Here is a 27,184-nt window from a genome sequence, read left to right on the forward strand (position 1 = left end):
TCTCCTGTATAAACGTAGACTCCAATATGAGAGACCGCAGTGCTGCATCAACCAGACACTGAACTGGTTACACACAAACAAGAGGAAACAACATGATGCTGATCACACTGAACATAAAATTTAAAAAAGAGTCAGACGAGTAAGAGATGTTCAAAGTGTTAAACTCTGTTTGGTCGGAAATAAGCAAAGAAAAGAAACAAAAACCTCATGCGCTCAGTCGAGCTTTCCCTTGTCAGAAACCCTCAGTTTAATGATCAGCGTGAAGTCACTGGGTTTATTTTCTGGGAGAAACATTCAATTTAACCAGAAAGATGAGGAGAACAAAGGAGGGAGAAGAGGACGACGAAGCATCTCTGACTGACCACCTGCTGTGTCACTCTTAACCATAGACTGTAGATAGAGATGGACGACATTACAGGTCCCCAAAAGTGAAGCCAAAACATCTTGATCGCCCTCTGGTGGCTGGCCGCAGTATTAGTCATGAACCCTGCCTCCTCCCAAACAGTGAAAATCACATCAAATAAATGTCATTTTAGGTTTATCACACAGATGTTTGTCCAAGTGTTTCTCCATTGGTCCAGTGTATGGATATCGCGGCTCCACCAGATTCTCACTCACTCACTCACACACACACAGAGAGAGAGAGAGAAGTGCTCCACAACAAAAGCCAGACTTTGACTGACTTTGTGTTGCTCATGAGAGAAGCACCAGCAGAGGCACATCGAGATTTCTAACATGGAGATTTACCACTTGAGGAAGATTTTTGATACACAATTTACTCAACCAGCATCCGCGCTGCTGGGGCTTCATTGAGTAAAGACATGGGGAGGCTGCTCTGTGCCTGACCCTGACCCCTGACCTCTGACCTCGCAGCAGGTTCTCTGTGCAGATGAGTCAGGATTAACACTTCAAAGGTTTCAAACTTGATAAAAGGAAACCACTCATCAGGTCCCCGAATAACAGTCTTTAAAAATGCATTTCATTGTTGTAGTGTGCCTTGAAAATTAATGAACACGTAGTTAAGATGAAATAGATGTAGCTTCACTCCAACTTTAGTTTCTCCCAGAAAATAAACCTTCTATAACACAGACAGAACAGATGCAGGGCGAAGCTTTGCACTTCTTCCATTCAAAAGACATTAGAGCTGTAATGGATTTGTTCATTTTTTTTTTTTAGTATCAATTTGTTTTTCACATATCAGAGGATGAATAACTTCCAGTTAAACACGTAGAAATGTTGTCATTAATAAAAAAAGAAGAAGATCTCACAGGCCCTCTGCCATCGTTACTCTATTCACACTGGATGATATTAAAGATAAATGCCAAGATTTTGTCACAGCTGCTCCAAAACCTCCCATTTCACAACATAAAAAATTGAGCATTTTGTCATGTCCATCATTAACTTATATTTGAAATCCTCAACATAGTTTGAGAGGCTATAGAGCGCTGTGAGTTATTAAAGGGTAGTGAGTTTACTTAGTGGATAAAGATGTCGAGGCTGTTTCAGTCTACTCTTTAAATAAATTACATTCTGCAGAGTTAATGTGGCCTTTTGTCGCCGTGTGATGAGGTCAACAGAGTGTGACGATCCTAATACCTGACAATATTCACTGCATTTCATTTAAAACCATCCACACACGCTGCTTGTCCTTGGTCGTCTCCACCCAACGACAACCACAGAGGCCGACAGGATGGAGAGAGACACTATACTGCGATGCCAGTGCACAGTGAACAGTCTCAGGGGGGGGGGGGAGAAGAGAGAGAGAGAGAGAGAGAGAGAGAGAGAGAGAGAGAGAGAGAGAGAGAGGGGGGCTGAGGCTGCTGAAAGATGCAGAGATGGATTCACTCAGAAAGAAAATCTCCTGATGGGGTCAGCGGGTGTTGCTGAATCAGTCCTATACAGTCCCCACTTTTGCTTTGGTGCTTTCTGGGCTGGGCCAGGCTGTGCTGTGCCGTGCCGTGCCGGGCCAGTGGAGGATGGGAAAGGAGGAGAGAGGAAAGGGAAGGAGGGAAGAAAGAACGGAAGAGGAGAGCTTCTCAGGAGAGTTCAGACTTGCTGAGAGCGATGGCCAGCTCCAGGTCCTCTTGTTCCTGCTGGGTGAGCCTTGCAAGTCGCTCCTTTTCCTCCCGTTCGCTCTCGCGCTTTGCCCACTCTATCATGTCTTCCTCTGTTGGATACTGCTCCGTGAACACAGAGACACACACACACACACAGAGGAGGAAAGAACGCAGAGATGCAAAGAAAGGAGACACACAAACACAAACACATGTACGTAGTTAACAAATTCTTAAAGATGAAAATCGCTCTTAGAGCCTGAGAACACACAACTCTTAATAACAACACAATCATAACACATCATCATGAGCTTCATAGGGAATATCTAAAGTACTGTTGTTGTGTTAAGTCCTGTACTTTTAACTAACACATGAAAACTACCGTAAATATAGGGAACAGTTTTCTGTCATTAAGGGAACAATGATGTAGACTGCAACAGACACTGTATTTCTTAAGCTTAGGATTTTTAATATTCGATTTATATTTCCTTTTTTAATTAAATCTTTAAATTAAAATTTAGCCTATTATTCCGATAATGATTTACCAGTGCCACTGTCATCATGTGGTTGTTGTATGTTCTACAGATTTAAAATGAACCTCTCAGAGCTCAAACTAAATAACCTGAAACAAAACTTTGTAATTTCTGTCCTGAGGTTTATTTGTAAGTTATTTGCCAGAGACCCCCCTCAGATATCTTACTGCTTATCAACCAGCATATTCTGATACATCAGTGAAAGGCTTAAATCTCCGTGTTGGTGTGGGTCACAGAGAAAGGCATCCTCAACACTATTATAATTGTAATTTATAACACGTTTTCTGGCTTATGGCCCTAAATATTTCTATTGACTTTACTGAAATTGTAAAGTGGCCATTGCAGATTTTGTGGGATTTAATAAACAGTCATTTCAGTTTCACATCCTCAAAGACCTGAAGTGAAAACCCACTGACAGAGCTCTCCTTCTTAAAGATGACATGTTTATGTGCCACTGCAGGAGAAACAATGCTGTGATTAACACTAATTCACAGTGAATTAACAAGTAAGTAAGTAAGTCATGGCAGTGACCAGCCCCATGACTGACACTTTAAAATGCTAAATCTATTTGAGGCAAAGCAACCAAGAAAATAAATAAAAAAATAATGACATTAAAGAGAGTGCCAGTCATCCCTCGGGCCTCTGTCCATACAAATTATTTAGAGACATGTGACAAGAATAAAAGCACGAGATCTGGTGCCTCCACTGAGGATAATTGATAGTCATGTGACCGATATCATATCCTTCTTAAAGGTTCACGATAGCTACAAGAGGGAGCTCACACTATTCTGGGAACACAACAGACACATTATACGCAATGAATGGCAGACAGAGGCATCGCAGGTCATCCAGTGTGTATTCACCCATGCAAGAGGACAACACAATGACAACATCGCGATAGCAGGTATTTTTTTTAGAGCCGATGATTTCAGGGTGCAGAAGGCAGAACATGCATGATGACGACTAAAGAGACATGTGATGGATTTAGTGGACAACATGCAGTTGCAAGAAAATGTGATGAAATCAGACATTAATGATGCTTTCAGCAAGAGACGTGATGCATTGTGTTCCTGAATATAAAAAATAAAACCCTGCACATGTTTGTTATCTGGTCTCTTTTTTTCTCTCTTTGCTTTCAATGACTGAACCGATTTGACAGGATTCAGACAAACTGTCAATACCTTCAAAACTCTAAAATGAAATTATATTAAGTACAAATTGTAGATCATCGGAACATTGTTTTAGGGTTCCTGCAGGTTTTAAGACCTTAAAGAATTAAACATGAAGGAATGTCTATTTTTTCTATTTTTACACTACCCCAACGATTGAAAATGTTTGGGTAGTGTAGTAGCCGAGTAGAGAATAACTCCGGAAACTCCATATTATCTGGCAAACTAAAGGAAGAGACAGTATCCACATTTGCCACAGCAGAGCCGGGTGTACCAGGATATATTCTGCCTGGGGTGTTTGTAGACTACAGCTGTCAGTTCCACGTTGGTCTTGTTTGTTGTTTTACTACAGTGTGTTAATATCTGTATTGTTGAGAAAGAACAACACTCACACGCATTGCAAACTAAAACCCTGCATACTACCAAAACATTCATTTAAAAAAGAAAAAGGAGGTTTACAGTAAATTGCAGACATGAAAGTTGTTTGTTATGAATCTATGACGATTAATAACACGTGTCAATGTCAAAGCTGCAGAGATGAAAGGGAAGGTGGGCAGCTTGATATGTGGGAGATCCTTTAAATTCAAAGCAGGCTTTGTAAAATGTTCAGCGATGGTCTAAAGTTATGGCCACGATTTCGTAACGAACAAACTGAAAATAAGAAACTTCGGTCCATCAAAGCTCAAGCATTTGCAGAAAGTGATGTCACGGATGCACATAGAAGCCAGAGATGATGCCCATGATTCAACTCTTTATTTAACTTGTTTGACAGAGGTGTAAAGACTCTGACATTCGCACACACACACGCACGCACACACACACACACACACACGGAGAATACAGGCGATCTGTTTCTCCACAACACACTGATGACCAGACAAGGGCTGAGCGAACTGGTAAATGAAGGGATGAACAGAGGGATGAACAGAGGGATGATAAGAGGGGTGCTAGTGAGGAACGGCAGAGACGGTGGTATGAGTGAACAAGAGGCAGCCGATCAAACACACAGTTGGTGCGTGCAGGTCAGAGTTCAACAGGAACATGCGGGTGAAGTCATGTTAAGGAAGAAGCGCAAAAATCAACACCGTCTTAATATTGGTCGTCCATCCCAAATCCACAGTGTGACAGTGCATCTCTGTGCAGTATCTAAAACAGCTACCATTATATTCCTGATATGGAAACTTTTGTTTGACCCACATTTAGACTAATAGACAGACTCATTTTCCAAAAGTTGTAACTTTGCTTCTTTTATATTTTAAATGCACAAATTTGAATGAGTGCACAACAACAGTAAACTTGTGTCTCCTAGTTCCTATGGATTACGAGATAGTGTAATAGCCTTGGTTGAGGTGTGCGCTCCTCTAGCTTGTCAATGAGTTTGTGAAATGATGACAGCTTCACAAAACTTCAACTTTAAAGCTGAAACAGTCTCTGAATCTCTCGAGGGCTGAAGAGAGACTTTCTTTTTGGCCACTCGTTCGTACCAAATGCATCGTGACATAAGTGTTCACATACTTCCTGTGTACCACGTGCGTACTACGCATGTTGAGTATTCCACTAGAGGTCACATCACAGATATAGAACCTCCAGATATGAATTCTGTAAATAAAAAACACGGCGGAGAGAGAAGAAACACTGGAGGTGGTTAGCCTATGGTTACTTCTGAGATCATGGCAGCAACGATCACAACGTCAATGCAGACAATGGTGAATACACTGCCACTATCGTGCGTATTGCCGATGTATCTATATGCAATATCTGAGGACGTGCACGGCTAATGTGTGGTCACAAGATACGCAAGGAAATGGAATGAAATTTTTAAAATGTCAGTGTCAAAAGCTGCATGAAAAGCCAAACTTTTCCATCGGTTAATATTTTTGGAAAAACCCATTTCACATGCACAGGATATAGTGTCAGTCTGTTGAGTTGGGATGTTGAATAAAAGCCAAATACAAGCAGCCTCTCATCTCTCCATTCACTGTCAGCCAGTACGAGGGACTTGGTATGATTATGTGTAGAATTAAATTACACCACAACTTGTGTCTGTAACTACAGATATGTTACAGAGTTTATATATTTATCTATCTATAATTACTATGCTGACATTTCTATACATTTCTTCATAAATTAAGACAGCCCAACCTCATGGGCTTAAATTAAGTGCAACCCAAATATAAATCAAAAACAAAAAATAATTTCAAGTATAAAGAGTTATTACAAGGCCAGGAAATATATCATTCATTATAAAGAGCTACTATATACAACAGCAGTAGTCAGTATGCAATAAAACAAACTCAAAAATAGAAGTTTTAATAGTTTGTGTCAACTTTGTTTAGGAAAATTAAGTAATCAAATAAACAGAAATGTAGATTCAAGAAACTGTATTACTATATGAAACCTTACTTCGGCTCAATAGTTCACTTCTTCGGGACCTTTGAGTGGCAGTGGATGGAGGGATTTATAAAGCTGGCCTGATTTGCTTGGTGGTTGTAACCTCACTGAACAACTTGATGTGATGTATTAGCAGGAAAACAAAGAGAAGAGGGGATGTCTACTGAGAGTCAGGTGGAGGTGAGGGAGAGGGCGAGAGGGAGGTGCTCACTTTGTCAAAGCTGGCAAATCGGTCAGCTTCCCGTACGTTGTGACGAGGAGGGGAGGAGGGGGCGAAGGGGTCGGCTAAAGGATCCTTGGCAGGCAGGGAGGGCGAGGAGGAAGAGGAGGAGAAGTCCCCTGAAGGCTGTGGGAGGAAGTGCCCTCGTCGATGGAAGGAGTCAGAGGAGTCTGTTCTGGAGATGGATGATTTCTTACCTGGACAAGTGAGATACAGTCAGATGTACACAGGAAGCTTTTATTTCTAATAACCATCACACACTCTTAATATAGCCCCCACATGTCTGATAGCAACACAGCTTATTTGACAACAGTCCAAGATTTGTGCACAGTGAAATAAACCAGTGCTGACCTGGAGGTGGAGGGGGAGGTCTCGTTGGCGTACCCGTTTTCGGGGGCAGAGCAGGGGGCATGTCGGGGCTGGCAGACGGAGTGTCTTCCTCGAACAGGTTCTTATTGTTGATGCCGAACTGGTCAGCCCCGTTTGACTGAAACAGGTCAACACAGAATCAAATTTATTCTTTCCAAAACAGACACATTACATGAAGATTTGACACTGCAGACTGGAGGTGGAATTACAGCAGTGGCCATCATACGGTGTCATTTGGTTGAAACGTTCACGGAACATTACAGTAACATCTGTGCATATTTACAGAAGATTTGTGGTTTACAAATATAATGCAAAACTAATCTGATATGACTGTATTAAAAGTTAAAGAATGCAGCATTTTGTAGAATTCAGTCACACTCTGTTGAAGCATTTTCCTTTTAAATATTCAAAGTTGAGAGGCAAAAATATCCACCAAGCGGATATTGAACACTTGTACTTTATTTTCCTTGGTGGAAAATAAAAGTACAAGTGTTCCAGCGGTTTCCTCCAAAAAACCACAACACACTCACCAACATTCTTCCAGCTTGAGTCAATTCATATTTACTTTTATGAGTTAGTTTCTATTTGCACGGATGGCCTGACTGCCACTTGATATTCACTGTGTTTCACCACATACTGAGTCATTTCCGCATGCAGCAGAGGTCATGATCTGAATATTACCTTCGTCAAGGCACTGAAATCTGCAAAGCCCCCTCCAAACGACTCATTACCAAACACAGCAGCAAACGGATCTGAAACCAATGAGATTGACTTTATGAAACTGACACACACAAACTGTTGATACTGTTATGTTGTATACTGTAACAAAATCCCTTTGTTTTTTATGTGGAAGAGCTGCAGTTTCCTGTATTCCCACAGGGTGGTACCATACCACACATCATACCTGCATCTAAGCTGGCGTTCACTGTCGTACCACCTGGAGCGAAGGGGTCATTGGCCGTTGCAGTGTCCTTCTAGAAACAAAGCATTAAAAAAAAAAAATCATTAACAGAAATAAAAATAATACTACTTCCACTCACATTTTATTCTCATGACAGTCACATTAAGCAAAAACTAAAAACACACACTTTCACTTGTGTTATTTGTCTTGTTTTACAGTGTATAATGACCAGATGTCACCAACTTTTTAAAACTTCTTTTTAATTTGTTTCTTTTTCTTTCTTTCTTTCTTTCTTTCTTTCTTTCTTTCTTTCTTTGCTTGGGAGATTTTAAACAACCGCATAAGAAGTTGAAGGCAAAACAATACAATATCAAATAGACAGATTAAACCGTACTCTGTTCTTTTACTAAAACTGCAATAATAATATGAATACCTAATGTGAAAATTTGTAATAAAATGTTTGTTATTACCTTTTAATTTAAGACAACTGAACAACTTGAAACTCAATGATTTTAAGGACCAGTGTGTAGGTTTTAGTGCCAGTGAAGTTGAAAATTGAAACAAATTAATACCAATCCCTGAAGGTTATGATGATTATACAATAATGAAAACATCTTTTTACTCCATTTCTGACAATAAATCCTCCCAAACCCTACACATTCAGCCAACATTCTGTTTTTCATTCAGAAGTTTTTCACATTATAAATTGTAAGGGTTTATTGGCATAAATCAAGTGTTTAATTCGGTCATGAAAATAAAAATATCCTCATGTACAACTGCTGAGATCATGAATATTGGACTATTAACAGCCATGTTTATAACAAACCTTTATTGCATTGCAATCATGCATCATTGGCCAATGACTTCCTGATAAATGTGGGTGTGAGGGCACTGGGGCCAGGTTTTACAGAACTACTCACCACTGCCAGATCGCAGCTGACTGGCGAGCAGCTGAACGGATCGGTCTCTCCGTCCTGAGAACCAAATGGATCTGCCTCTGTTGTGGCATTGACTTTGCCTCCGAACGGGTCAGACTCAGCCATGTTGTTCTCTGTGGTGGTGAAAGGACCCTTGGCTGCTGAAGCTGGATTGGTCGGTTTGGAGGTGAAGGGGTCGGGGCCTGCTGCAGGAGCGGGTGCTGCATTGTTCAGCTTGGCTGCAAACAGGTCTGGCTCTGGCACATCAGTAGTGGCAACGAACGGGTCAGCTGGGGCTGAGAAAGGGTCTTCTGAGGAGAAGGGGGCGCTGGAGGTCTGTGTGAAGAAAGTGTCTGCAGCAAAGGGATCGGTCCCTTTGAATGGATCTCCTCCAAATGGATCTGATGAAACCAAACCGCAACAGATACAGAATGTTTAAATACTTAATTCTTGTGTTCATCTCCTTCAGGACGGGGTTTGATTTAGAGAATGTACCTGCAACATCTGCTTTTCCAAATGGATCATCTTTAAATGGATCATCTATGAAGGAAAAAACATTGAAATCTATTTGAAGGTGTTGTTTTTTACCAGAAACCTCAGCATGAAGCTTGACATTTCACGTTTAAGCCGTTACATACAGTTAATACGTTTGTTGGGACTTACGGTCAGTAAAGGGGTCTGAATGAAAGAAGTCCATCTCAGGCAGGGTTGGTGGGCTGGTCTGTGGTGGCATGGGGCCTACTGGTACCGAGGAGGTGGTGGTGGTGGTGGCTTCAGGCGTCTCTGCTTGCTCCTCTTTGTTCTCTTGGTCTGATGATGCCACCTGTTGAACAGGAACAGGGCTCTGATGATTATGTTGCACACCACAGTGCATGACGTGAAGGTTGCATCCACGCTGCATGTATGAATTTATGTGTTTTTAAAAAACCTATGAAGGATCAGGTCGGATCCCCTTGCATCCATAATGTGTTTTTGAGGGAACTAAAATATACTGACTACAACTTACAAAAGTCCTTGGTCGAATGACAATTCACAGAAACTCTGGAATGTAAGAAAACTGACATTTAAACTTCAGTGAGTCAGGGTCTCTACCTTTGGTGAGCTGTCATTCGATGATTTATCTTCATCATCTGCAACTTCTGATGAAACTTCGTGGCTACCGAATTCCTGGACATGGAAAAAGAGAGGACGGCAAAAACAAATACAATTTTAAATATAGAATATTTCTTGGTTTCTTACATAACTGAAGTCCACCAGATTTTGAGGAACTGGTGTTTTCATAATAATGATGTCAACGCAGTGTACAACTGTAGTAAGAAGTTGCACTGATTTCTTTCCATTTATATAATGACTGATAGCTGAAGCAGACATGTATTTATTACCCTGACAGTGTTCAGAGGCTTGGGGAAGGTTGATAGACTATTGTACATATCAGAAGGGGCCAGACTAGTATAAAGATCATCCAAGGCATCAGATCTTGGTTTTTCCTCCTCTGGAGTATTTGGACTTTCATCTTCCTTGTCCTGCATCTCCTCCTCTTCTTCATTCTCATTTGCTTCTATCTCTTTTTGATCGGAATGTTCTTTCTGAAAACTGAAGAAAGCAGTTGGTTCTTCTAGCTTCAGCTCTCTAGGCTGGTCCTCCTGGAAGAGGTCCTGTTGGAAGGGGTCCCCCTGGTGCAGCTCTGCTGCAGTACCTGCTGATCCATTGACCATGACAGGAGAGCTGTCCTCCAGGGCTCTCTTCCAGCTGAGCTGGGCAGTCACTGACCTTTCCTCCACTTGAAGGTTGTTCAGTTTCTGTTGAACCTTATGAGCAGAGAGATGGAGGGATTCATAGAAAAATGAAACACAAGTAAAACTTTCTGTGGAGAAGGGAATATTCATGAGCATGACACATGCACACAAACCAACCTGTGCAACTTGTTTGAATGAGTCTCGCACAGACTCTTGCAGAGGTGTGAGCTGCTCCTGTGCAGCCTGGACTTTCTCCTGCAGCCTCCTGCTCTCCTCCTGCAGAGCAAGCAGCTCCTCTCGGGCCTGGACAAGCTCCTCCTCATACTGACATATCATCTGTTCCTGCTCCTCATGCTCCGACTGCAGCGATGTGATCTATGATACATGTAACCATCATGAACTCTCTCTGCCAGTTATCAGCCATTTCTTTAATGACATAGATATCCTGTATTGACATAAGTGAGTCCGCCATGAAAAGAAAAGCCAACAACACCTACCAATTGTGTCTCCTGGGTGGTCTGTTGGCGGATGTGAGCCAGCTGCTCCTCCAGGGAGCCCTTCTGTTGGTCCAGCTCGTCCAACATCTCTTGGACCTTCTGACGCTGAGTCTGGAGCCGCTGCAGCTCCTCACTCTCCCTCCCCACTTCTTCTTGTAAGTCCTGTACAGGTAAAAGCAAAGAAAACACAAATCAGACAAACAGAAAAAAGCAAAGGAGAAAATTCAAGACCACGCTTAAGGATTTGGCTTTGTTCAATTCCAGGTGAAATTGTAAAAGGCACTGATGAATTCAGTAATGTATCAGAGTGGCTTTACTGAGAGCTAATGTAAGTCAGATGATTAACTAATTATACCTGATACCACATTGTTAAAAAGCTAAACTTCATACAGATGCAATGGCTTAAAAGTTTGAATTGACAGTGTACAAAATATTTACAATAAGGGAAAGGAAGAACCTGTCCTGAGAAATGTATCAGTTTGACTCCACCATGAATTAACTAGCAGATCTGACTACACTTTGCAATGAAGGTCCACACAGATGTGAAGTGGTGTGGGAGAGTCTGTGTGTGGAAGATATGAGGCTAGAGTTGGATCCTGAAAAGATGGGTCGCATTGGACTGAACAATGATGGTTATTGCATCCAGTCACCCAAAATTGAAAGTTTACTCCTTATCTACCATTATCTCCCGATGGAGGGGTGCGGCAGTTAATGCAGGAGAAACTGTCACGTGCCCCTTGGGCGAGAGAATAGAGGTGCAAGCTTTTGCGCTGTGTGGGCGTAAATGCAGGGCCGGGCTGAGGATAATAGCGGACATTTAGGGTAACAACATGGTGTAGATTACACCGTTTCGTGTCGAATTTGAATGTCGGGGCTTACAGACACTTGGTTTACGTCACAGGAGCAGTATGGAGACATTTGATGCTTTCTTTCTGCTGGGTTTTTTTTACGTTTGAAGAAGTGGTCCCCAGTTACTTCAATTGTACTGGATTTGGCTGCAATGCTGTTTACCCCTGAAAATCCTACAGTGTCAAACACTTCATCCACCCCTCCATCAGCATAGTGGTGAGTAGATAATGAGTACATTTTCATTTTTGGGTGAACTATCCCTTTAACCTAACACCTAGGATACTGAAGGCTGAATTAATCTCTATAAACAGATGCATGTAAATATACAGGATCTGTGGGCGAGGGACTTTGTGGCTGGAAGCCTTCTGGTTTCCATTTCTAATTTGACCAATCACATTTGAGCAGGGTTTGTTTGCTCACAGGTAAACAGCCCATGTGGAGAAAAGGAGGAGGAACACAGGGACCGGAATATATCTTCTATTTGATTTTTTATTGATCAGTGTTCATTTTTGTAAATACTGTAGATTAGCCAAAATATCTTCTGGACCTAAAACAACTACAAAAGGCATCGCTGTTCGTGTTTTGTGTGGAGGAACTGACAGACGCTGCTTCAAAAAGAAAACTGACCGAGTTCATCATTCATAAACCATCAATAATATCTCATTTCCAGGGACAAAGCTCAAAAACATCATATATAAATAGCCAAAATTGATTGAGGCTACCCTGCAGTGCAGCTAAGGAAATTCAGCTAAATCCGCCAGAGACTTAGACACACACAAAGACACACACACAAAGACACAAAGACACACACACACACACACACACACTTCCCATAAGCTGAGCAGTCTGACTCCTCCCAAAATAGACTCCATCTATCAGGCTCAGACGAGTCAGACACACGAACACAAAACCAGCCTCTCTGTCTCTGAGAAACAGTAACTGTGTTTCTGAACAAGTGTCTAGGACTGCTGTATTATTGATCTCTTCACCTCCAGTATATTCATAATGTATGTTCTATCCAGTATATTCATCACAACAAAACTGAACAATTGCTTTAGCGCCTACAGCTCTAACTGTCTGTTTTGTCTGATCTGTATTTTGGTTTCAGGAACAGAGAGCAGGTGTGTCCTATCAAACGTTTGTGAGAAAGAAAGACGGTTATTAGTCTGTATCTTAAACATCTACAGCCATGCTATCAAATGTATGTCTGTAAAAATCCTCTCTCTCTCTGTGTCCACCGAGTTGGGAACAGAAACAAACTCATAGACGAAGTAAGACGATGACTCCTTACCTGCACTTCATTGCTGCGCTGTCTGATGGCCTCCTCTTTCTCCTTGATCTCCTCTTCCACAGTGATCTTCTCTCTGGGGGTCCAGCACAACAGACAGGAGTATTTAGCCACCAAGGACAGAGTCGGGAGACCCATCCCACCCAGCCCTATCCAGCTCTCTGCTGAGCCTTCTTCACCCTGCCCCTGAACCGCCATCACCTCCTCTCCCTGAACAACCATGATGTCCTGAACTCCTGACTCCACTGTACGGACAGCCACAGCAGGTGTGTGTGTGTGTGTGTGTGTGTGTGTGTGTGTGTGTGTGTGTGTGTGTGTGTGTGTGTGTGTGTGTGTGTGTGTGTGTGTGTTTGAGAGACGCAATGTGAAGTGAGCCTGCGTGTTGAGACTAGGCTGCTGTACAGCACTGTGAGCGCGTTAAGGGTGGGTGTTGGAAAAACGGAGCATTTGCCTGCTCAGTCAAATGTGTGGGAGATGAAAAGTTAGAAGCAGATGGCTGCCTGGAGGATGGATATAGGGAAGAGTGATGATGAGCCAAAAATACAACACTGATGGTTTGTGCTGCCTGTGCGCTCATCCTCTCTACCACACTGTTTCATCCACTCAGCCAGAGACAGAGCAAAGCTGTCTGACAAAAGGCAATAACCCCAAAATGTTCTTCCAAACAACAAAAATATAAACAATAAAGCATCTATCTATCAATGTGATGTTAATGGTTTTGTTCATATAGTAGAATGCTAGGATATATAAAACATATATTCTGTATTTCTGTTCTGAAAAACATTCTGTCCAACGAACATTTTAGTACGCATTATGTATTTTCTTTCTTTAAAAACAATAAATACCACTAATTTTTTCCATTCACTTTCATTCTATGACTGAATAAAAATGGCAAAAGATAACAAATACATCAACCTTAAAACTCCCTTCCAATCCATTTCAATGACTATAAATAACAAAAAAAAGCTTCAAATATCTATTTTAAGATTCTCTTGCTCTCCTCTCACATCAAAATGCACGATTCCCTTTGTAACATAACATCCTCCTCGGACAAATCTACAGTCAACTCAAGTTGAGCATCACTCCTGATCTCTTCTTACCCATCTTCATCCTCATCCTCACCAACCTCCTCAGCTCGAGCAGAGGGTTGCTGCCACAGTTTGAAGCAATAACAAAAGCGCATCATCTTTCTTCTTGATCTATTCACTGTGTCTACTCTCTTAGTATCATTAGTTTCAACTTCTATCAGTGTCTCTCATCTCTGATTCCTACCTCAGAATGGCTGTCATCTGGTGTGTGCGTGTGTATGTGTGTGTGTGTGTGTGTACAGACATCTGTGTGTGTAGAACTAAAAGGTAGAGGGGGGATTTGGAAACTTATTTTCTCACTTCTCACTTCTCACTTGCGTCTTTCATGAATAGGGAAGTGACATTTTGTTTAGTTATCAACATCAAATCCATAAAAACAATGACAGTGAGATTACAATCAAAATATATGCAAAATATATTTACAACTAATACAAGGACGAAACACACAGAATTGTCAAAAAAGAACAGAAATGTAATCCATCTGTTATTGAAGTAGTTTAGTAGCATATTAAAGATGATGCAGAGGATGCTTCCTTGACGCTGTGGTTGTGAGTGTTCAGAGAACGTCTGAGAGGGTGAGAGTGATATAATTATGTTTTGTAAACTAGAAAACCAGATTAAACTCTAACCATCTTCATCATCATATAGGTGGGACGAGCGGTGGGTATAAATCATTCATTGTGTTTGAATATATTGTATTTATTTTGGTATTTCAACCAAAGAGTCTCTATATATTAATTAATACTCCATATTAATGCAGCTACATTAAGAAAACGTTCAATGTGAACGTGATGTCACTTTTTCAGTTGACCACTGGGTGTCAGCGTATCTATACACACAGCCAAATAAATTCTCAGTTGGGGAAAACTCTGCCTCCTGTTGGTCAGTATAGGACACAGGGATACTTTGCAATCACTTGCTGTAAGAGCTTTCATGAGGGAGTCCTGGGTTTTTATAAAAAAAAATTGATACATGATACAAATTGACATATACACTGAGATATTTTTGAGAATAGATTAAAAAAGTCATAACTAGCCAAAATGTCTTCTTGTCTCTTAGGTAGGATGATCAGATCAATTTATCATAAGTTTAAGTGGAAATGTCAGACAAAAACAGGCCCCCTTTCGTCACCACAAATGCTGTAACCTGCACCAATATGGTTTCAGCAACAATGTGCGCAGTGTTTCCAGTTTTTTAATGATTATGAGAATAAAATATTACCGTTGTAGTTCAACAATCTCATTACTGAGAGAGTCAAGCTCCTTAATGGCTGAGAAGTCGGCTGCCAAGTTGAGCAAGTTGTTCTGGAGAGAAAGGAAGGGAGAGGAAAATCAAGAGGTAGAATAAACTCACTACTACAGATAAATGGTGAACTACCTCTACCGTACGCTAAGAATTAACACTCATCACATACGGAAAGTATAGACATGATTTATCACACAAAACAGAACAGCAAAATCACTTATGATGATAAAAAAATCCTCCATACTAAGGACATTTACATTGTGTGTGAAAGAAAAGAAAGTCACAGCACAGACAAAAGAACAACAGCGCTACACTGATTATTACCATTACTAAAACTACATGTGAAGCCACAAAAGGAGACACAGCTGGCAGAAACCGGATGTACAGTGGTTTAAGGGTTGTGATAGTGGGTAGATGCACATTTTTCTACATTTCATAAACATAAATAAAACAAACCCAAAGCTTTTTTAAATCTACAGAGAAGTCAGTGCAGTCCTAAATACTTGAAACAGCCACCTCTGCTCTTGTCAGCTTTCCCATGAGCATAAATATTTAGACATTTAATAATGATGAGCTCAGGGACAAATACTCATGTAACACATTATTTAGATTTGTGTGAAAAAGCCCCCAAAAAGAAACAGCTTTGGAGAAAATTTTAAAACATCAACAAACAACCAGAGGCCTCCTGTTAAAAGTAATGAGATGCACAGAGTCAGTAAACTAACACACACTCACTCAGGATTGTCCCACCGCACATGTGAAAAGGGCAAAATGTAAAAAATGTGAAGAGCAACAAAGCATCAAACAGAGAGGAAAAGAAAGACACACAGCTGCAAGCTATAAAACAAAACAAAACACAACAGGAAAAAGGAGAAATTAAGATGTCAGAAATACATCCACCAAGTTAGAAGTCAATCTGATGAGCAGTTGTCGAGAAATTTGAAATACAGGCAAACAGATTCTTCAATTTGTAGTTAGATTAATAATATAAATAATATGTCTGTCAAGATAATATATAGTAAATAGTATAAAAGAAATAGATACACAGCAGTGTTTGTTGTGCTTAAAAATAGGAAATTAACGCAAAATTATTTTAGATTTTGTACAGCAATTTGATATATGAATGATTTTTTATCACTTTACAACATACATCAATTCGATTTTCCAGCATTGTATTAAATTTTAACAATTGTATTCTTTAATAATAAATACATAGATTCTAATATATACAATTAACAAGTAATATCAGGTTGCAGTGTTAAGACAATCAGTGATTTGTAAATTTAATGACCTGACCATGTCTCTCTCTTAAATCACCATTATCACTTTATCATCATGACTGTTGTCACTACTACTGCTGTTTTTTTTGTTTGGTTTTAATTAATATCATCAATTCTACTTTCGGAATCACATTTTTATTCCAGGAAACACACCAGTTTCCTGTATCATCAGGAACATCATCATGTTTATCGGGGAAAAAGGATCGACACATCCTTAACTATCACGAACTTAAACGCTCAGAGCGACTCACCTGTTTGATGTTTTGTCGGTCAGAGGGAGGGATCATCTCTGGGGTCAGGCTCTGCGGAGGGTCCACGCCTTTCGTCAGCTTCTGATTGATCAGATAGAGCGCCAGGGCAAACTGCTCTCGAGTCAGTTTCCCGATGTCTCCAATGTCACAAACCTCCCTGTTAACGAACGCACGTAGGTTACATAAGAGAATAACGATAAACACCTCAGGCAAAGAGTGCTTTTGATAGCCTGGCTGATCATCATGTCCTGCAGTTATGGAAGTCAATACACACCACGGTCACAACAGGACAGCAGCTAATCAGTCGTGTGAGGATAAAAATCTATTTGATGGGATATTCTACTGGTCGGATGGGACAACACGCACTGTGGTGCTATGAAAACTGCAGCTATTTTTTATCTATCACTTAAAAATCTGTATTTGAGCCGTACATTATTTTTAGATCACTGATCTCAGGCTTTGGGGCGTCCTGGTGGTTGGGGCACAGATCATGTACCAACATCCCCTTTGTTGCATGTCATTTGTATCCAGGCATCTCTATAATTCTTTTCTTTTTTTTAATGTTTTTTCAACATTGTTCATTTTCAACTCAGTCATTTTTCCTTTTCCATGTTTCTTAAATGTACACATTTAAAACAGCATGTGATTTAAAGCCTTATGCCAGCAAATTTGTCAGTATTGTCATACTGTTTCTCCATCATTTACTGTTTTTTCTGTCTTTTCTGAAAACAAATATATTCCACGTCGGTCCATCCTGAAAGAGGAATCAATCTCCTGCAGTTTCCTCCCTTTTTCCTATGAAAGGATTCTTAGGGATACAAATTTAAAATCCAAGGATGAACTATATAGACTTTATAGATTAAATAATTATACTATACTACAGAATACAGTTAATCTAAAAAAGACCAAGTCACAATGTTTTAAGTAAATAAACCAAAAAAGCCACACGGTGTCATACAGATCAGTAACTCATAGACGGGCAGGGGATTGTAAAGGGAGCTTTACCATCGTTTCTTACCAGATACGTGCAAGTGTGGCAGAGGGCAGCCCAGTCTTCAGAAAGATATCTCTGACCTCAGGTCCAGACACGAGCCCGTCCATGTCACCGTCTGTCTTGTTGAAGAGCTCATCGTATTTGGCTTTGTCTGCTGGTGACACCACCCACTGCAAAGTCCACACGACAGACTTAACTACCACTTGCTTTACTTCATAACTACAGGTAGGATTTAATACAACCTATGACAGTGGCATATTAACTCAAACTAAAAATGAACTTACCTTCACACCCTCTCTCACCTGGTTCTTTTGAAAAACACACTGAACTAGCCAGTTTGAAATCATTTCAAATGTTTGCTGTTGCAGCTAACTTAGCTACGCTAAGGTAGTGATATAAAACATCCAAAAGGTTTTTTTCAGGTACTGCATGCACAGGAGAGATGGGTCCTGTACTCACAGAAGCAGCTGCTGGTGCTGGGACAGGAGCTGGGGCGGGTTTAGGAGGGGGGGGCATGGTCTTAGAGCCAGCGTGGGAGGAGCGACTTTCTTTGGCAGAGGGGGGCGAGGGTAACAGGGGCACCACAGGAGGCACCGAGGGTTTTTTCCTCTTGGAGGGTGGAACCAGGGGAGGTGGTAGGGACATGGGAACAGCCTCCCCCTCCAACGCTCTGTACACCAAATACATGGCCTGGGATAGGGCAACAAAATGCAGTGATAAAAGTCAATTACCAATAAACAAGCCTGTGGATTCTCAATCTTTATGCTTCATCCACATGTCTTGAATTTGTTGCATCTAGATCCATTGAAGCAATTTTCACAGCCTTAATGAGCTTCCAAGATTGTACTTACAATTTAAGCAAAGAGATATTTACACGAAGAGAAAATGGATGAAGAAACTTTGAAATCTATTCCTGATGCACCCTTATTCAAATTGTGTAGACAAAACAAAACAACTTCTTGTTCTAGAACACCCAAATATGATTTAGCTGATTGAAAGATCAATGCTATACACATCACAGATGTGAAAACATCAGCAGAATAAAAACATGAGTTGAAATATCTGCAAACAAACTTTAACTTTTGTGGTCATATTATGAGCTCATATCTTACCACAGAAAATTCATCTTTGTCCAACATGCCATCTCTGTCGAGGTCACTGAGCTCCCACACCTTCAACACAGAGACACGTTCTTTTTACGGCTCATAACAACGCTATGATATATTATATACAGCAACACAGACCCCCTAAAGCCCTGATTCAAAACCCACTCTCACTTCCTCTTCGATTTTATTTTTATACCCAACTGATTTGCGAGTTCACATCCCTTTTTTCGCATTGTGTTGTTTGTCCTCATTTAGACCCTTACATGTGAAAAATGTAACAGTCTATGGATTTTTTGATTTCCCTATTGAGTTTTGCCACTTTTAGAATGAATCAAACATATTATTATGTTATTATAAAATAGTCCTGTTAAAGGATCATACCCTGCCGAGGATGTCCACTGGAAGTTTGGAGTTAAGCAGGACAGGCTTAACCTTGTCTCCTGTTAGGATGCCACCTACTGGACCTAGACTCTCAAAGATGGAATCAAACTTCATCTTCTCTTCAGGCTGAAAAGAAAAACAAACAAACCCAACAGATGTAGAACGATTAGAGGGTGAGGAATAACAATAATAAAAACATGAAAAGATGCGTTTGTTGAAGAACAAAGATGTATCCACAAAGTTCAACAAACAAGAGAGATATTCAGGCCAGTCAGCTGTGAAAATAAATAATTTTGCCTCATTTACAGTGTGTGTGTGTGTGTGTGTGTGTGTGTGTGTGTGTGTGTGTGTGTGTGTGTGTGTTTCTCAAATAGCACTCTAACCTTTAAAATCCCACCAGCATTTCTGGTAACTTTTTATGAACCAACAATACTGACACTGAATGACTGTTAACATCTGGGTCATATTTCAGCTGACTTCATTTGTTTGACATTTTACGTGACCACAAATTTAAAGACCCCTATGTGATAATTACACTGTATTCACTCTGTATTGTTGTGGTCATCTCTTATGAGAAAAGAAAAATACATCAAGGCAAATTACAAATAAACATAGATTCCTGGTGTCCACTATAAGAACGCACTAGAAGATTAGGTTATAGCATTCATGACAAAAGGAAAATGTCCAGAACATTCAGGTGAGTGGTGTCGCCAAATAATGAATAAATTCTGATGCAGAAATCATGTGTTTTTGTTTACAGCACATCAACACAAGCGATCGCCCTTATCACCAAACACTCTTGAATCTACGCCTGTGTATTCTACGTGTATGGCACCTCTTTTTGATCCTCAGATATTTGTATAATTTTTGTTTGGTGTTGTTTTTTCAGTTTTGCGTGGTAGAAATGTCATCTCATCAACATGCCCACTTGCTCCTTGTGACGTTTACAGACATTTTCCAGCTAAACTGTCACTGGCTCTGTCTAAGACTTTTGCGTTCTCGCATACAGCCGCTCCCTAAAATTTCAGGGAAATATCCGGAGTTCAGTGCAGGTCGGAAGGCAGCCGAAGAAAAACAGATTACAAACTTGTTTGTGCTTTACCTTGACAACCCAGGGTGTGTCGCCAGGCGCTCCTCCTGCTAACTGCGGGCTGCTAGTGTCATGCTGTTGATCAACAAACCTCAGTTAACCTTAGTTTGCAGTAAACAATGTACAATGTTATGTTGAAGCATTAACAGCATGGACAGAGACTCTGCTGAGGTCTATAGTTGCAAACTTACAAATTTGGGGGGAGGAACAGCCACATGAAGGCTCTTGAGTGCCACCTCCAGGCCATTTTGAGCACAGGCTACCAACCGCAAAGCTATAAAGAATTGCTGAGGGGAAAACAAGTACAGTGTATGACATGAACCTGGTGATCACAAACACAGCATGTGTATAAAAAAAAGCATGTTATTCTCCACAGGGCAGTCCTTACCTGTTTGCTAAGAGAGCCTTTACGTTCAGAGTCTGCCAAATCCCAAATCTATGGAGACACACATATTGTACATATTGACCATCAAAATATAAATAAATGGCAGAGACAACAGAGAGAAATGTTTCCTCTCTTGATAATGCAAAAGTTTCACCTTCCCCAGGACCAGGTCAGCCAAGCCCGACCTTTTCAGGAACAGAGCTGCATCGGCTGCCGTCACCCGCCCACTGCCAGTTGGATCAACCTTGACACAATCACATACGTTAACACACAAACCCAAAAAATAAACACACACAAGAACACAGAGTCAAGAGGTCACTCCATCTCAGAACATCAGTGAGTCAGCTGTGTCAAAGGTTGCACATCATTACACAGACTGACGAAAGAAGTGTTTGGATTGGTGAGTGATGTAAAGGGAGAGAGGCTGTGCAGTCACTTGAATCAATACTGATAATAAACCAAAGCCATTTCTCCAGCAGTGTTAGTACCCTTTCATGAGGCTCACTGTGAGCTCCCCTGACACATCGGGCAAAGTGAAGCATTATTAATTCATAGAGGTACTTCCTTTACTGGACACAGAGCCTGGAACTGATAGTAGAGAAGATGGATCACTCTACACAGCAATACTGCATTTAGTGAATGCTGGTGTTATAGTTTAAAGTAGAGATGTTTCAATACCAGCGAGAACGCTAATCTATGTACCGGTCCAATACCATGTCTTTAAAGTCTATTAGTTTCACACAGATAAAACTGAAACTGATACCAGATAAGTACTGGGCTGATACACAAAGTCTGGTTAATGGAATCGGGAGAGGGAAAAGGGAAAATCCAGTCCAATAAGCACAATATGGTGAGAGTAAAAAAATCAAATCATCTTGAAGTGACTAGCTCAGACAACAAAAACAGGCTCACTAGTTAAGGGTATACTGAAAACTACAACTGTTTTATAAAATCTATTAATGGTCTCAGCTGAATAAACAATTATTTTTCATTTGTGGAGAGATATATTTCCATACCTGTCGATAGTATTTGTCATAGATGGGATTTCCACTGGAGAGCTGTTGAGGGAGAGAAAATATCTATGTCAAAAACAGTGGGATTGAAATGATTGGACAATTTTAAATATATTTATATACATTTAACTTTGTAAAACTACAACCACAGTTGACGCTGCTCGCTAAGGTTTGTGCATGAAATTTATAAACCCCCTAAACTTACACTCAAATAACCTGTGACAGGACAAATTTAGAATTAAAAGGTTTTTCTCAGATCTGATGATTCAGTGAAGATGAAATAATCAGCAAGTGTTTGCTGGCGACAGTGAGTGTGTCGTCCACTGAGCCAAGGCAGCTGACAAAAACAAAGATAATAACCAATATGGTAAAATTCTGAATCAATTGAATTAACACATGCAAAGACAGTTCACACACTGAAACAGCTGAACTCTCCAAATGTCTGCTGGCTAGAAATGAACACAGCGACTGATAACCGCTCAGACAGGTGGAACAAATGCAAAACTGGATTCAACTCACTGTGGCAAAAAAAGATCTCAAAAGACCGGTTTTACCTTTAAAGGAAAAACAGCGTCTTAATTTTTCCCAAAACATATTCATCTTATGAAGCCTGACCTACAGTACAGGTATGACGAGCGACTTCAGTCACAATATCAGATTAGGGCTGAGTTAATCAATCTGTTATTTGTATAATCATCTATGAATCATTTAGTCTACCTGTGAACAGAAAGCAGAAAAAGCTAAATAACTTTATGAAGGTGGAACCAGGATGTACATGTATCTTTCATTGAGGTTTGATAAAAGACTAACAATTTATCAAAAATTAAAAATGTTGGTGTTTAATCTTGGGTAAATCAAAGTTCTATTTAGATAAATACACCAATGACTGTATCAAAGACATTTCTCTTCTGTGCTTCCTTGCCATACAGATTTTCTGGAGTAGTAAATCTTACACCACACTGATGACTGGTCTGAGTCTGAAACCAGACTCAGACCAGTCCAGATGCCAACTTGTCAGTTGGCATCTGGACATTATATAGGCTACATTTTCCAAGGCTACAGATGATACTGATGATCCCAGGCAACAGCTAATCTGATTCTTTAAGTCTCAGGCAAAATTACTTTATAAGCTTCTTTATCTTTACAAATAAAATCAAGCGAAAGATTAACCATCAGAATAAAAATTCATTATTTACTTCCCATGACTGACACAGATGTGTTGTCTGCATTATATTTACATTGCTTCTCCTCTAGATCTCTCTGATCTCACTTCAACAGTTTCTTCATCTGAACAACCAACTTGTCTTTTCAACCCTATTCCAACGTGTCTGTTTTACATTTAATTAACACTTCCATGTTAGAGCTAATCAATGTATCTTTAGTAACAGGCTATTTCCCACAGGGTTTTAAGGTTGCAGTAATTAAACCTCTGCTTAAAAAAAATACTCATGACCCAGATGTTCTAGACAACTATCGACCTATATCCAACCTCCCCTTTGTTTCTGAAATCCTGAAAATAGCTGTACCAAACAAATTATATAATTTGCATAATTAATTAAACCATAGATAATTTGAAGTTTTCCAATCAGGATTTAGAGAATATCATTGCACAGACTGAGCACAGATGAGTGTTACTAACCATCTTATCTATCTACTGATGTCCTCAGGAAATCGACTTTTCTCTTTACTCGTCCTGCTAGATCTTAGCGTGGCATTTTACACCATCAAAGACTTTATTCCAAAGACTTTTTAAAAACCTGTCTGAAAGTGATTGAATATACAACTGTTTCTCGTCTCTCTTTCTCACCCCCCCATTTCTCTTCAACAGATGGCCGCCTGGTTTTGCTTGGGATTTCGTCCTGTTCAAAGGGAGGGTTTTTTCTCTCTGTGGTAACTGTTGGGTTTCTCTCTATAATGCTGTAATGGCTCAACTTGCAATAATGTATGTATGATTGTGGATGTTGGGATTTTGCCCTTGTCATATCCTTCCTCAACACCTCCCCCCCTTTACTCTGTAAGTACGACTGTCTACTGCTTGGCTGAACAGGAAAAGACTCAGCATTTCCTTTTTCGGACAGCTGAAACTGACAACTGATTGTTGTGCCTTTAATCATCAGTTGCAGCGTAGGAAGAAAGGAGTTGACCCAGTGAATCAACTGGGGAGTGGCCTTTTACCAGTGAGTAAAAGCTGAATCTGAATTTCTACAGAGACATGCAAATAGACTGTCAACTGTAAAATAAAAAAGCAAGAAGAGTGTAAAGATCTGGTTGTGGATGTCTGTCATTACAGACTTCGAAGAACAAGACGACTCACAAGACAAATACAGCCTGTGATTTGCTTCGTTATTTGTCAGCTCCGTCAACTGCCAATTTACAGTGAGATAACTGTGAGCAGACACTTATCTTTCTCTGACCACTGCAACTCTTTTTCTCTGCGAGACACAATAGTGTGCCTGGAACTGTTGGAAGCTGTAACACTGTGCTCATTGTACTGGTGACCCTTTAATTGAGCACTGGAAAAGAAAAACACCCATCAACCATTCCCCTGCTATAGCCCATATAAAACTGCAGCACATAGGGACATACAATACAGAGCAGGAGGTGTCAGGCCAGTCTAGTTTGCTCTGGATATGGCACCACCTAATCCAGCCATAACAATTAATACACATGGATCATTCCGCATTAAATCATCACACTTTGGGGCCACACCGTCAAAGATCTTCATGACATTTGGCATCATGATTTCGTCACATGAGAAACATGGAATTGAAATTGTACCTGTTTTCAAGATCACAACAAATTTTAAACTTTTTGGGGTGTGTGATTAGAGGGTGTCAACTATTTCCAAGCATGAACACCAGAGAATTTTAGCTGGATAGGAACTGGTCTTTTTCCGCAGATCGCCTTTAACACATGAAGAACATAGCAGGAGATTCTCCGGTCAGAGGCGTTCACAACAACTTCTCTTTGTCTGTCATCTACGTGTATGGCTGCACTTTTTCAGCATGAGATATTTTAATTATTTTAGTTTTTTCTAAACGTTTGAAACGTCATCAACTAACAGTTTTTACTCGGGGGCTGGCATGAGAAACTCCAGAGAGACTCCGGAGCGTTCTCACAAACAGCCCCTCCAGATAATGTCAGGAGATGATCTGGAGTTCAGTGCATGTCTGAGAGCAGCTTAAACGTCATAACTTAGAAACCTCCGAAACAGTTGACTGAGCTTAATTTAAGCATTGGCCCTGCAAGGTCCAAGAGTGTTTGAAACACTAGGCGGGGGGATGAGCCACTATCAAACTTGGTAATAAATTCAAGAGTAAAACAGAATTCATGTGTTTCATCAAAGAAAAGTCATATAACTTTGTTTGCAGCTAAAAACAACATTTAATTGTGAAGTATTTCTTTAATGTCTCTGCCAACACCAACCAGTGGGTCAGTGTGAGAATGATCAGGTGGAAAAACTGACAGCAACTAAAACAAGCATTGTTGTCAATGTCGCAACTCCGAGATGTCAGCAGCTTTTTGAACTCATGTTAGAGAGGTGGAGCTGTCAGTGCTGCTGGTGGCAGACAGCTCCTGTCTGTTGTCTGGAGGCTGCAGTGGCTCAGGTAACAAGTCACACACGGTAACCTACTTATTATGTGATGTGGTGCCCATTTACTCTGGAAAACAAACACATCGTCTGTGGGTTTCAATGCAGCAGCAGACTGACATTTAGTGACAGTAGATCAGACTTGTGTTAAACATTTCAGCGTCACTTTGCTGCTCTGAGCCCTGAGCTGCTCAGGTTCACTTCCCCTAACTGGTTGCAAAACTACTGTCAACAGCATTTGTTGTTTTCTTTATTCCCTTGGTATCATGGAACCCTAACTCCCACAGCAGCTAACATGCTAACAGTTAACGTTCACTTCACAAAGGTCACAGGCAACCCACTAACCCAGTCCTGGAGCCTGTTTACCTCTGGTTACAGCCTCCAACACACTGGTTACTCAGTGTAAACACATAGCAAGAGGAGAACAGTCGCAGCCTAGGCCATAGCGTGAATGTGTGGAACTTGCTTCGCTGTTTTTTAGAGGAAAAACAATATTAGCGAACGTTGAACTGGCAGAAACATGACAGCAGAGCCACAACAGAGCCACACATGGGTTCCTCTCGTATCAACACCTCTCCAACCAAGAACAATTAGCCTGCAGCCAAACGAGGAAGCACAAACCGTAGCTACACACTGTGAGAAACGAGAAGGAAGCAAAGTGACGCTGAAATGTTTAACACAAGTCTGATATAGCGGCTCGAAAACAGCCCAGCACTGCACACTAACTAGCTGGTGGCTAGCATGCTAGCTAACTAGCTACGCCCTTACGCAGTCCCCAAAGAGATTAGGCAGAAACTTTTCCCAGTCACAGCAGGACCACACGAAACCCGAAAAAGAGCCACCGGGGTCGGGGAGAGCCCGCATTCTCTGCCCGGCCCGGTTCCGCCAACACCGCAGGAATGTCCCCGGGCAGGGCAGACACGGCTCGGAGAAGGTTTGCGGTCGTTATGTTTGAGTTGTGAGACAGTGTTACCTGAGTAAGAGACAGCGAGGCAGCCATAGTGTTTCTGTTTCCCACCGCTTTCACCCTGCGCCGCTGCCACACTCACACAGAGAGAGGCCGCTGCAAAACACGGAACTGGACCCGCACCTCCGGCCTCAGGCCTGAACTCAGAGCCGGGACCAGGAGCCGGGAGCCAGCGGGAGGAGGGTTTAATCACTCAGAGTCATGGGGGAGCCACTTCCCCAACATGCTGTTGCTTTTTCACCTCAGCCTTCTTTATAATAATATAATATAAAACAATATAATTAGAAAAAAGACACTATAAAATAAATTCCAACCATGCCTATATTTAAATGTATTTATTTTAAAACCCCCAGACCCTCAAATATTAAATACAAAAACACGAATTTGACTAATGTCAATGTTAAATAAATACATAATGTTTTTAAGTCTTAGTTAAAAATGTACTTTTTCCAGTATCCAGTGTATCTCTGTATTCACTTCAGGTGTCAGGTTATTGTTTATTTATCTCTATTATTATTATTACCATTACTATCTATGTACGTATCTGTATTTTAACCATTAGTTTCTTCCTGTGCAGCACTCTGTATTGAAAAGTGCTCTATAAATAAAGTTATTATAATCATTATTATAAGTAGTATTATTTTAACTACTAAGCCTCCCAGCTCCTTCTCTTTTCCTGCTTGGATGATGACGTACCTTAGAGTTTAGTCTGTTCAAGTCCACGCAGCGAAGAACCAGTGACAGAAGCTTGGTACTCACTCTTCAATAAACCTCAGAAACCTTTTACAGTGATATTCTGTAAGAGGCAGTGGCCTGGGTGGGTGGGGTGGGTCTGTTGTTGTTGTTTTTTGTTGCTTTCCTTTTCTTC

The 27,184-nt window shown here is 40.7% G+C and overlaps 1 protein-coding gene across 5 annotated transcripts; it reads right to left on the reverse strand.

The window, feature by feature from the left end:
• Positions 1-1,777: 1,777 nt before the first annotated feature.
• Positions 1,778-26,463, reverse strand: eps15 (epidermal growth factor receptor pathway substrate 15). Of its 5 annotated transcripts, XR_004613718.1 has the most exons (26): positions 26,323-26,463; positions 21,761-21,802; positions 20,899-20,988; positions 20,748-20,795; positions 20,551-20,646; positions 20,372-20,434; positions 19,270-19,395; positions 18,895-18,954; positions 18,242-18,472; positions 17,807-17,952; positions 16,789-16,945; positions 15,234-15,316; positions 12,928-13,000; positions 10,788-10,949; positions 10,468-10,665; positions 9,937-10,362; positions 9,647-9,721; positions 9,218-9,380; positions 9,050-9,094; positions 8,558-8,955; positions 7,641-7,710; positions 7,418-7,488; positions 6,719-6,854; positions 6,359-6,564; positions 5,272-5,355; positions 2,047-2,177 (listed from the first exon to the last, which is right to left on the reverse strand). XR_004613718.1 is itself a non-coding variant. In XM_034584005.1 (25 exons), exons 1-25 carry the CDS (start codon positions 26,347-26,349, stop codon positions 2,037-2,039), a joined length of 3,330 nt encoding a protein of 1,109 aa, XP_034439896.1. In that variant the 5' UTR covers positions 26,350-26,463; the 3' UTR covers positions 1,778-2,036. The 5 variants fall into 5 exon arrangements, 4 of the variants coding, with proteins under 4 accessions (XP_034439896.1, XP_034439894.1, XP_034439898.1 ...); XM_034584005.1 differs by lacking the exon at positions 5,272-5,355 and having other exon boundaries at positions 1,778-2,177; positions 9,218-9,377; XM_034584003.1 differs by lacking the exon at positions 5,272-5,355 and having other exon boundaries at positions 1,778-2,177.
• Between the last annotated feature and the right edge of the window lie 721 nt (positions 26,464-27,184).

Source organism: Hippoglossus hippoglossus, chromosome 4, assembly GCF_009819705.1.
Source record: "Hippoglossus hippoglossus isolate fHipHip1 chromosome 4, fHipHip1.pri, whole genome shotgun sequence".
Taxonomy (NCBI): Eukaryota; Metazoa; Chordata; class Actinopteri; order Pleuronectiformes; family Pleuronectidae; genus Hippoglossus; species Hippoglossus hippoglossus.